Source organism: Notechis scutatus, chromosome 3 (genome assembly GCF_049901735.1).
Source record: "Notechis scutatus isolate UNSWTSFEM ecotype Mainland chromosome 3, rNotScu1.2, whole genome shotgun sequence".
Lineage (NCBI taxonomy): Eukaryota > Metazoa > Chordata > Lepidosauria > Squamata > Elapidae > Notechis > Notechis scutatus.
In genome coordinates, this window is record NC_142011.1 from 162,654,897 (window position 1) to 162,667,212 (window position 12,316).

The window sequence follows — 12,316 nt, forward strand, 5'->3', positions numbered from 1 at the left end:
ATTAGGGGAAGTTATTTTAAGTACTTTCCAAATAATTATCCTAAAATACTAAGCTGTAACTGTTGACTATATTACAGAAACTGGAAGAAAAGTTCCGCTTGAATAGGCGAGAACTGATTGCCTTTGAGTTCCCGGTGTTAGTGGCCTTGGAATTTGCTCTTCATCTACCTGAACACGAAGTGATGCCACATTACAGACGTCTGATCCAGAATTCCTAGCACAAGCTACCCTTCCAAGAAGGGGGAGGGGTTTAAAAACTATTGTCTATTTTGCTCAGAAGAGCAGCAAATTACTACTGAAAATGCAAAAAAGGAAAAAAAATGGGATGCAGAAGCCCCAGTGCCCTTTCTTCTCTTTTCAACGCAGCTTTTCAACCAGATAGTAGGAATAAAGCAGTGAATTCCTTAAGACTTCTCAGGCTAGATGAACTGTTTAGCTACTCAGTGCGAATGTTGAATGAGTTCACATATGAGTGAACAGTGGGTGGAACATTCATATGATACATTGTGGACCAAAAGAGAACTTCACTGGGTTGCCCAAATAATTCATACAAGGAGTATTAGCACCTTTCTTTTACACCTTTTGAAAATTATCCTGTCGACCCATTTGGAACTGGATGCATTTCCTGCTAGAGCTGATGTCTACCTAACGAATGGATCCAAAATCAATGATGGGTTGTGATTATATTGTCACTGTGTCAACAATGTGCCAATCTATTTTTATAACTGTTATTGAAAGTGCACTTTTCCTGGTGGGTGGGTAGACTTTTCAGTTGTGTACAAAATATTGGACAGATTTGGAACCCTGTGGCAGCCTTGAATCATTGCAGTGATATTGTTTACTAAAGACCAGAGGACAACCTTTTTCTGTTTGCTTTATGAAAACTACTGGAAGAGAGACACATGGCTACATTGGAATAAGCTCAGATAGTATTTTGCAATTCCTGATTATTTGATTTCCCTAACACCAACTTTTTTTTCAAGTTCATAGTACTTAAAAAAAGCTACATGTACAAGAAATAAATAACTGGTTTATGTTTTCACCTTTGTATGTGATGCCATTCAGAAATTCAAAACAAAGATGCTATTTTATGAAGATCTTGTTTTAAGCCACATGCATATTTCTAATCACTGCACTTTTCCCTCTTGTGTAGATGGTTAGATTTGCACTTAGTAGTGTTGTTATTTTGTACTCTATGTTAGAGTGCATTCCAAGTTACATTGATGATGCTCTATGTTTAAGCAGTGTTTTATAAAACCAAATTGTACTGCTGAGGGCATATTCGGCAGCAGCCTTGGGCCCTCATAGTAGATGCATCCCTAATGTAAGAAATTTTTATTGTTGAACAATTGTTGTTTTCACTAGAAATGACTGTATAAAATCAAATTTAAATTAGGGGCCATTAAAATTGCCATTTTTTCATACTGCTCTGGAATCTTAAAAACTTTATAAACTGCATGTTCATAAAATACAACATGTAAACTGAAAAAAAAGCAGATTGTCCTAGACCAACTGCTGCAATTTCCATGTATTCTGTTTTCTAAATAAATGTATGTATGCATAGATTCTCTCACACACACAGATCTGCAAGATGACAGACAGCTGGATGTGCTTCATAACATGCTATAGAACAAGCATCAGGTAATTAAATTACTATTTTTATATATAGTTTATGCTCATGTCCCACTTTTTCCAGTGCTGATTTACTTGGTACAGATTATGATTGGCACAATAATTGAAATAAAATCAAGTGTTTATTGTTTGTCATGGAATGCAGATTAATTGAACAACTATTTTATTCTCGTTCCTCTTTTTATCAGTCATTAGTATTAGGATTAACAAGTGGAAATGAAAATAGTACAAGAACAAAAATATGTTTTTTTTATTTTTTTAAATTGAAAAAATGAAACCTAAGGCTTCAGGCTTAACAAAAGTAGACTTTTAATGTATTTGCTTTGATTAATGGGACATTACTACAGTATATGAGAGCTACTACCGTGTTTCTCACATAAGGTCGGGCCTTATTTTTTTTTGAGCCCCGAAAAAACGGCTAGGCCGTCTTTTCGGGGGGTGACTTAATTCCCCCCCTTGCATCCTTGCCAACAGCCGCTCCTAACGGGTGATCATGGCGAAGCACAGAGAGCTCCCTACTCCCACCTTTGCTGCAGACACCTTTGGCACCCACCGCTGTTGCTTTCGCTTCTGCCCATTCCGCTGCCACGTTTGGAGCTGCTGCTTCCGTGTTTGGAGTGCCGCCACCATTTGGAGCTCCAAACGCGGAAGTGGCAGCTCCAAACATGACGGTGGGCGATCTTTTTATTTTGGTCCGCGCGAAGTTCAGAGCGAGCAAGAGAGGGAGACTGCGATGCCTCCATCCGAGATGGCAACCTCACTAGTGGATCACAACGTGGCTGGAAGCCCGAATCGGTGGGATACGATGGCAATCTTTTTGGAGCGAGAGGAAAGGGAGAGAAGAGTTGCGAGGCGTAATTTGTAGGAGGAAGTGGGTGTACCCCACGGCAGGGAGCCCAAGGAAGAAGGGCCGGTAGGCAACGGAGAGCGTCCCGTAGCTCCGGAAGCAGCCTAGAGACGTGCCCGGGAAGAGGCGCAGATGCTGCCTTGTAGTCCCCAAACCAACTGCGTGCACCGCCTTTAGTTATGTGCGCTCCGCTCTCTGGGCATCTCCATGTGATCATGACCCTGTCCTTTCCACCTGGCGCCCTTGCTGCTTTCTGGCTCTTTAGCGACCGGCTTCGCATTTGGAACATGTTCGCGTTTGGAGTTGGTTTGGGGACTACAAGGCAGCATCTGCGCCTCTTTCCTGCCCGCCGGGCGCTCCTAACGGCAAGTCTCCCGCCCTTCCCCCTTATTTTGCATATTTTAAGATAGGCCTAAATTTGGGGGGAGGGGCTTAATTTGATTTTATGCCCCAAAAACATGCTGGGCCTTCCTATTGGTGGAGGCCATATTGTTGGAGAAACACGGTATAAGAGTGGGGTCTGAGCAATGCAGAGTAGAGCAAATCATATTATGTGATTCAGAAACTGATTGATTGATGGATCAATCAATTGATGGAACCTACATTTTACATAACCATGTCATTGATGATTACAGTACTGCTTATGATTGCTTACAACTCTAGCATCTTTTTTACAGAAATACTTACCAAAATTGGTCTCATATACCTTTGCATATTTTTCTTAAGAATGTTGCATTTGTCTTGGTAAATTTCATTCTCTCATTTTCATTCCTCTGTTGTTTTGCATTTTCCTTCTGCCTCCAAGGTTATTACCTAGCTCACTCAAAGTTGTGCCACCTACTTATTTGACAAGTCCAATATAGGAAAATTATCCAGTTGGTTTATTTGTATATCCCTTTTCATTATTAAGAATCAGCTATTTTATTTTTGTACAGTGTAACATTTTTTTCTTGTCAATCTCAATTGTCAGAACTTCTTCCTTTTCTATAACATATTTCTGTTATAGTTTACGGTCTACAATCTATCTGTAGGCACTTTCTATTAAAATTAACATTTGAGTTTATTATTCAAAAATATCCTTTAATATCCAATGTTAAAATATTTTGCTTTGTTCTGTAAATTGAGTTTAAATGTTCTTCTCCCTTAATTATAATGTTTAGTTCTCTCTAGTCTCCAATTTTTAAAAGTTTATATTAGTATGGCTTTAAATTCAAATTGAAATTATTTTCTCATGGGAAAGATTCTTTGTAGTTAATTCCAAAATCTTATTTCTCTGAATCTTTATTCCATTTGCACCTTTGTAAATCCAACTTTTTAAATAATGCATTTTTTATTTAGATATTTCTTTCAAGTTTTTATACGTGAAGTTAAGACTTCATTCACTAAGGACTGAAGGACACTTACCCAGTTTTGTGAAACTTATCCAAAGATTCATCATAATTAATAATTAGGAATTAACAAGAAACTTCCGAAAGTGATTAGTAAGAATTCATTCCACTTTTAATATGATATATAAGCTGTACAATTCAATTGAAAAACAAACTGAAATCTTTCTGAGAAAAAAATAACAATAAAAACTAGAATAATGTGGCTGTGTAAGTGTTCATACCCTCTTGTAAGTAAGAATGTGGCTGTGTCCAGCATTAACCAATCACATTCAAACTTATGTTAAGTAATTCACACCTGCCATCAATTAAAGTGACTGATCAAGCCCCTATAAAGTTGAGCTGTGCAGGTAGGATTTTACTGACATTTACTCAGTTGCCTTGTACAGCAAAAGCCATGGTCTGCATAGCGATCTCATTTTTAGAAGATATCAGTCAGGAGAAGGGTACATTTTTTCTCCCAAGGCATTGAATATAATATGGGAGACAATGAAGACAGTTGTCAACATGTGGACAAAATAGCACAACAGTGACATTTCCAAGAATTGGATGTCTCTCCAAAATTGATGAGAAAACCAAGAAAACTAGTCCAAGCAGCAGCCAAGTGGCCTACAGTAACATTAAAGGAACTGCAGGAAATTCTGGCAAGTATAGATTGTGTACTACACATGACAACAATCTCCTGTATTTTTCATATGTCTGGGCAGTTGGGGGTAGGGTGGCAAGATGGAAGCCTTTTCTTATAAAGAAAACATCCAATCCCAGCTACAGTTTGCAAAAACCTACATGCAAAAACCATGTGGGAAAATGTGTTAGGCTCTGATGAGACGAAGGTTGAACTTTATGACCATAATTCCAAAAATAATTTTTGGTACCAAAAAAAAAAAAAATCACCACTGCACATCACCAAAAGCACACCATACCCATAGTGAAGCATGGTGGCAGCATTATGCTTTGGGGCTGCTTTTCCTCATCTGGAACTGAGCCTTTAGTCAAGGTGGAGGGAATTATGAACAGCTCCAAATATTGATCTATTTTGGCACAAAACATTTAGACCTCTGCTAGAATGCTAAAGATGAAGAGGACTTTCACCTTTCAATAGGACAAGGACCCAAAGAATACCTCCAAATCAACAAAAGAATGGCTTCATCAGAAGATGGGGTTTGGACTGGCCCAGCCAGTCCAACTGGACATGAATCCAGTTGAAAATCTGAGGGCTGACCTGAAGAGGGCCTGTGCACTGGTGGAGAAGCTCTGACAGATTTGGAGCACTTTTGCCATGAAGAATGGGTAAAGACAAAATGTACCATGCTTATAGGCTCCTTCCGTAAAAGACTAAATGGAGTCATAAAATCAAGAGGTGCTTCAACAGAGTATTTTTATGCAACCATGTTATTGTAAATTTGTATTGTTATTTTTCCTCCTAGAAGATTTCAGTTTGTTTTTCAATTGAGTGGTACAATCTATATATTAAAGGTGGAAAGAACTCCGAAGTGATTTATCTTGGTCTGATATGTTTATGTTTCAAATATCTGGCATTTAAATGGGTGTATAAACTGTCTATATCCAGTGTATTCTCAGAGATTTTTTAAGGAATAGTAGATCATCAGTTTCGCAGCAGGGTCTTTCAGAATTAGAACTTCAGCCATGTGAATAAGAGCAGTATGTTTCTTGAAGTTGTTGCAGAACACTTAAGTATCTACATCTCATAATATTATGAAAAAATCCAAAGATCACAATTTTCAAAATCCAAATCTTTTTATTATGAGACACCATCTGTTTTTTTAAATATGAAAGATAATACTTGCCAAGAAAAATCTTTCATAATTAATTAAGGCAGTCCTTATCTTGATTAATGATACAGTCCAAGACAAAGCTGTTCCATCATTGGATTAGGAAACTATTCAGCTTCCCAAAATATTCACTTCTCTTCATTAAAAGGCACTCACAACTGTTCAGTTACATTTTGGATATTTTCTAACGTTCATCTATAGAAAGAGATGCTGGTGTATTCTAAATAATAATAATTATGACTGCTAGCTAATTTTTTAAAATCTTTCATTAAATAGCCTTATCATAAGTATTTACATCAATTGATTTTGCACATAATTTAAACCAAAGTCTCAATATAAGAATTTATTTGAGAAAGTGAAGGAAGTAGTTATGTACAATTTCATAAAGCTGACATTCAAAAACAATTGTTTTTACAAAGATGGGGTATTTAGAAAATACATGAATTTTGAAAGTCCAAAACATGCAATGTAACAGAAACTCATTGGCAAGAATACATTCTCTTAATAAAACTTCTTTTTTTAATATAAATTTTATTTGGGTTTTCGCAAAAAGAAACAATACAAATAAATATAAAATAAAGATAATATGAACTTGAAACAGGACAGACAAAAGTACAAATATAATTATTTGAATTGAGATATGAGATAATTAAAAATAAAGTTGAGAAAATCAAAGGAGGGGAAAAACTATGTAGAAAATGTTAAACAGTAATAAGACATGGAATAGAACACAAAGATGAACATGAAATTGAGTTTGCGTCTGTATGAAGAAGTGACAACCCGTGATCATGTTACTCTCAAAAAAAGATGTTTTATTTGTCTTAATAAAACCTCTTAATGATTTCCACTACATTCTCAATTAAAAAAATAAGCATGTTGAATCAATTTTTGCTTTTGAACTAAATAACAGGTTGTATCTCATAGTAATGAAAATGTCTATAATGTTACATTAAGTTACAAATAATTTAGACCATAGCATAATGCAAAGAACATATTCTTTGCCTGCATACATTTCCAGATATTGCAACAGTAGTTTAATTAGTTTCCATTGGTAGATACTTCACTCTAGATCAGCATGGATTATAGTGGAATGGTATAGAACCTTTAAGGCTTTTTAGTATTCTGAGAGAAGGCAAAGTCCAAAAGTGGATGGGAATATACATGGTATGGTTGAGACAACATTGAATTGACTTTAAGGTTAATTAACTTTGGCATGAATGTTATTATTTATTATCCTGTAATAATGATTCTTGACTATGACCACAGTTGGGACTGTAATCTTGGTTGTTGAGCAAAGTCTACATTGGTCACACTCAAGGCTCTGGTGTGACTAGAGTTTTTAGACTGCATCCTAGGGCTAAAGGGAGTAACACACTAGCTTAATATGAAACTGTTTGGTATATTTATATATACATACCAATTGAATAAGCCTCAGGTTTGAGGGAAAGTAGTGGACTGTTTTTCATCTGGGTAAGGGTGCCTATAGGTCTACAGATGTCTGAGTGTAGAGCAGTGTTCGTCAACCATGGCAAATTGAAGAAATGTGGATTTCAGCTTCTAGAATTCCCCAAAATGCATGATGGCTGGGTAATTCTGGCAGTTGAAGTCCATTTCTCTTCAAGCTGCTAAGGCTAAAAAACTGTAGAGAGGTTTTTTTAACATGTTGATGGGGAGAGACTTTAAACCTTTTACATAGAGGACTCCTATATGAATTCATCAGAATACATGCAGAGTTTATCATATCTGTCAAATGTTTGCCTTCTAGGAAGGAACACAACAATACGCTTTTGCTCATTTAGGAGTCACAGTTCTAGATGCTAGTCAGCTCTGTAGCAAAACAACTTTTTTTATTCTGAATGTGAGATTCAGATTCAGAGACCTGCAAAATCGGATTCTTCTGAAATGTTAATGAGCTGAACATTGTGACTTCTGTTGCTCTTTCTAAATTGATAGATTCTAGCAACAAGATTGCATAAAACTATCATAATATTGGCTGAAATATTTCTTTTTTGGAGGGAACTAGACCAGTGGTTGCCAACCAGTGGGCCATGGACCACTGATGGTCCGTGAGAAAATTTTGGTGCTCCACAGAGAAATGTCACCCCAGAGCACCTCCAAAGCAATTAATCCAGGCGGCGTGGGAACACAAGGCTGCGCTGCCCACATGGCCCATGGGAATACAAGGCTTGCGTCGCTTGCATTGTGAACAACACAAGGTAGTGAGGGAAGGGGGAGGGTGGAAACTTGCCCCATGTGCATGGCCTGGCCACTGGGCTGCTTCTTTTGCTTTTGGCTGCACGCAAGAAAAGCAGCAAAAGTCTGTCTTTCTCTCCCCCAAACTCCACCAGAAATGAGTCTTTGGGACCCTGCAAGGCATCCTCTGCTCCAAGAGACTGCGTCGGCGGGACAAGTCTCACAAAGACTCATTTCTGGTGGAGTTTGGGGGAAGAGAAAGAAAGACTTCTGCTGCTTTCCTTGCATGAAGTCAAAAGTCTCTCTCTCCCCCTGAGAACGGAGCTGGAGACGGTATCCTGCGATCCCAAATAAAGAATGATCGGTAGGAAAACAGGGTGTGGAATTTTCCTGCAGACTGTTTGGGGGATTTTCCCAGGCTCTCTGGTCCGCGGGATTTAAAATTATGAGTTTGGTGGTCCTTAAGGTCCAAAATGGCGACCCCTGATCTAGACTGTATTTTTTTGGTGTGATATTGTTTTTGCTTTGAATAAATAAAGCAAATGATTCAGTCCTTTTGAGGATTTGAAAAATGGAAGTGACATAGATAGTCCTTGACTTGCAATTACTATTGAGTCCAAAATTTCTGCTTGCTAAACAGGACAGTTGTTAAGTGAATCTGACTTCCCCATTGACTTTGCAGGTCAGAAGATTGCAAAAGGTGATCACATGACTTCAGGTCAATGACACTGGGAGTCAGTTGCCAAACACCTGAAGTTTGATCAGGTGACCATGGGATGGTATAAAGTCGTAAGTTGAAAAACGGTCATAAGTCACTTTTTTCAGTGCTGTTGTAACTAAATTGTCACTAAATGAACTGTTGCAAGTTGAAGACTGTGTATCTAAATGCACCTTAAGAAGATCCTTACCCAGATGACTAGCATTTTTGCTAAGCAAAAATGTTTAGGAATAAGAGATTCAACTATTTCCTATGGATTTCATTCAAATGAAGCAACACTGCTGACCGAATTTCGAAACTACAATATCACTATATTTCTTTGTAAGTATGCAGAGTAATAACTAATTACAAAATACAAGTAAGTGTTACAACCCTTATGTATAAATGTTTAGATAGTAATAATTAAACATTTGACTGAAAAAACAGACTAATGCTTAAATATAAGATTCACTTTATTTTTCATTCAATGCAACTAGTGTTTCAGATGTGCTTTTTCTAATTTTTACTCTTATTTTCTACAGAGTCCTTGGCACACAGATTCTGGGATGGGTGGGTTTTTATATTTTTGATTCTCAGATGGTTTCATTTTATAGAGAAAGTAGAACTCAATGTGATGTTCTCACTTTAGTGGAGATTGAATCATATCCTTCTTGCTTACCATTCAATTCTATTAGAATCAACATTTGAATATTCACAATGATTTTTATCTCTACCATGCCAAAAAGTACAAAGGACTCGTGTTGGAGAAGACCTTCCAATGAGTTATTTCTTTTCAAGGTATATTGGAAATTTATTTGCTTTTGCAAAGAGGCTGAAAAATGCCAACCCACAATGTACTTATAGCCCTGTATCCATGGGAACAAAAATTAATTTGGCTAATATGCTTACATTTTACCCAGGCCGAGACAAACTGGAGACAGATGGCTGTGTTCATATATAACATACAAAAGTATAATGTGACTTGGAGTATTGTCTGAACCCAACCAATGTAACTCATTAACAGTTTAACTGGATTAGTGTGTGTGAATCAATGATAGAAGGTGTTGTAGGGAAATAAGCACAAATGATTTTGTGTACCTGAGTTGACACAACTAGTGTTGTGTGGTCAGACAAAGAGGGATAAGTTTTCAAGTGTGCTTATCTTATCAGAGTGGCTGATGATTACTTATTTATGAGTGGTCATTTATAATCTGGTTGGATTTTTCTTGCATCCAATGTTTCCCTCACAGCAAGTTTGTAAAGGCATGCTGGCTGGGGAATTCTGGGAGTTGAAATCTCCACATCTTAAAAGTTGCCACGCGTAAAAACACACAGTGTATTGGCTGCATTCTACACCTGTTCAGTAAAACAAAAGTTTAGCACTATTGCATGTGAGGGTCAGATCATATGAGAGAGTCATTGTATCTGTATCACTGCCCCTCTCCCACAGGAAAGTATGGTACTGATGCCAATGGATCCATTTCCCCCCACACACACACACACACTTGCTGTTGACCATGTGGTGTCAGGAAGAGGATAAGGAAGCAGGAAATAGAGTATGTTGCCTACAGTAGGTAATGTGTACTCCAGGCTGATGAGGAACACAAGTACTGTTTATCTGCAAAACATTCAAGATCAGAATAACTCTAATGCAGGGCTTCATGAAAGGGTATTAGGTCATCTATTCCATTCCGTGATAAAATAAGCAATCATAATCTGAACAGAGTGCTACAATTAGAAGACTGCCGTGAGAAAAAAAAGTAGGAAATGTTTGGATAGTACCAGAGAAGTCCCAGTTTAATGATAAACCTTCATTTTAGCATAATAAAAAAGAATCCCATTTTTATGCATTACTATTAATAGAAGGTATGGCTTAAAAACAGAAACAGGTAGAATTAGTCTTACTCTATCCTGTAGTTGATTCTTGGTTTTATTGTGAATAGGACTTGTTTTTTTTGAGAAAGCCATCATGGGATTGCACTTGTAACTTGCTGTTTGCTTACATGTCTTCATTAATCACTAATTCTTAAACAAAAATTGAGCAGCCCCATTGAAGAATCATCTTCCTCACTTGCCAGTGTTCATGTGCCAGTCCTTTCAATGTAGAGAAGCAAGACTTCGGCAAATCCAGCCAGCAAAAGACTGTTAAGAAAAGATAGCAGAAACTTTGTTAGCAAATATTTGCTAGCACAAACATCAGAAACACACAATTAAGACAGCATAACCCAAAGTCAATAAAGTTAATTCTGAAGTTTTTTCACCCATATTCCACCCATATTCCATCTATAAGACTCATCTCCCAATCCTAATGGTTATGTCCTAGGAAAGGTACCAACAATTGGGAAGGATATAGAGTTCCTTCTCCTGAGACTTACTTCCTCTTAGTCTGCCCTTTCTTCCCAGTTAAGTCCCAGAACGCAGAGCCACTGATTAATTCTCAGGGCATTTTGAAATATTAGTTTGGATCAAAGTATAGGGAGCGTTCAGTCAGTGTTTTTCTCTAGGGATGTTCTGAGAATAACGGTGTGTGCGTGCAGTTCACTGTCAAGACTCTTCAAGGATGCAAGCATGAGAAAAATTTTGCCTTCCAAATGCTGTTGAATTACAAATCTCAGCAAATCTTGGCATCAGTTATGCAGGCTAGTGAAGCCAGAAGGTATAGATCTGGATGACTAGAGCTCCCCAATTCACTGGCTTAATATTTACTCTAAATTGTACAGACGTCTATGATTATTCTGTAATACTTAACCCAAAATGTCTCTTTCATCCATTTATTTTAAAACTGTCATAGTTGTATAATCCTCATAATTTAAATGTAGATAGACCTATGATTAATATGTTTAAGAACATTGTTCTCAGTGGCTTGAACCAACATACCTTGTACGTGAGCTACACCAACTTCTTATCCATAGTGCTGTCAATAAGTAACAAATTCCCTCCCTTGTATTGCTTGCAGAACCAGTAATTTTCTTGAGGGGAGGCAATTTGCTCTCAAGAGAATGGAATTGTGTGGATTAATTGAAATAAATATGTAGTTTATCTTTTCATATTTGTATGGGATAACGATTAAAGTACTGAAGGAGGATCAGAATTCAAATCCATTCACATGTGGATACCAATCATTTTCTCTCAGCCCATTCTACCTCACAGGGTTGTTATGAGGAAATATGAGGGGAAGGAATGCTACATAGGCCACGTTGGACTTCTGGTGAAAAGCAGGGCATAAATCTAGCAAATGCATAAGATATAATTAAGGACATCTTATCCTGCCCTTCCTTCCAAGGAACACTAAAGTTGCAGATCCTTTCTTTAGGTTTACAATAACCTTGTGATATGTGTAGGCTGAGTGGAAGGAAAATCAACTAGTAAGCTTTGTTGCCCTGCAGGTAGGGCACAGTAATTCACCAATCTAAGCTTCTCCTATGTCATCTTTTACTTCTATTTTAATTTTAAAGAGCTTTTATATAAATTAGTTATTCACTAACTGGATTTGGAAGGAAACCTCCACAGCAACTTGGGTGGGTCACTCGAATTTCCTATTGGGTTTCTGTAACACTGCCTGTCATCCAGGGATCCTTATCACACCTGCCACAAAGATACTTCTCAAATTCTGACTTCTCATATTCCGGTTCTGTATATGGTATTTCCTGCCCTGTATTAATGTGTCCAACAGCATAAACTGAACAAAGGATACCAGAGGTTCAAGAGGTTCATCTTTTGTTTCCAGAAAAGTCAGCCCATGCATCATTCATCTTTCGCAAGAGCAACA

The 12,316-nt window shown here is 37.4% G+C and overlaps 2 protein-coding genes across 5 annotated transcripts in view; one reads left to right on the top strand and one right to left on the bottom strand.

Annotated features, from left to right (window-relative positions):
- Window positions 1-1,772, top strand: part of CABLES1 (Cdk5 and Abl enzyme substrate 1) — a 58,918-nt gene extending 57,146 nt beyond the window's left edge. For all 3 annotated transcript variants that reach the window (XM_026670322.2, XM_026670323.2, XM_087961628.1), the window contains one exon: window positions 78-1,772. In XM_026670322.2, the coding sequence (XP_026526107.2) occupies window positions 78-218 (141 nt within the window). In that variant the 3' untranslated portion in view covers window positions 219-1,772. The remainder of the gene's footprint in view (window positions 1-77) is intronic.
- A 3,831-nt stretch (window positions 1,773-5,603) lies between these two features.
- SLC35D4 (solute carrier family 35 member D4) overlaps window positions 5,604-12,316 on the bottom strand; it is a 40,337-nt gene continuing 33,624 nt past the window's right edge. For both annotated transcript variants that reach the window (XM_026670326.2, XM_026670325.2), the window contains exon 15: window positions 5,604-10,689. In XM_026670326.2, coding sequence (XP_026526111.1) covers window positions 10,629-10,689 — 61 coding nt within the window. In that variant the 3' untranslated portion in view covers window positions 5,604-10,628. The remainder of the gene's footprint in view (window positions 10,690-12,316) is intronic.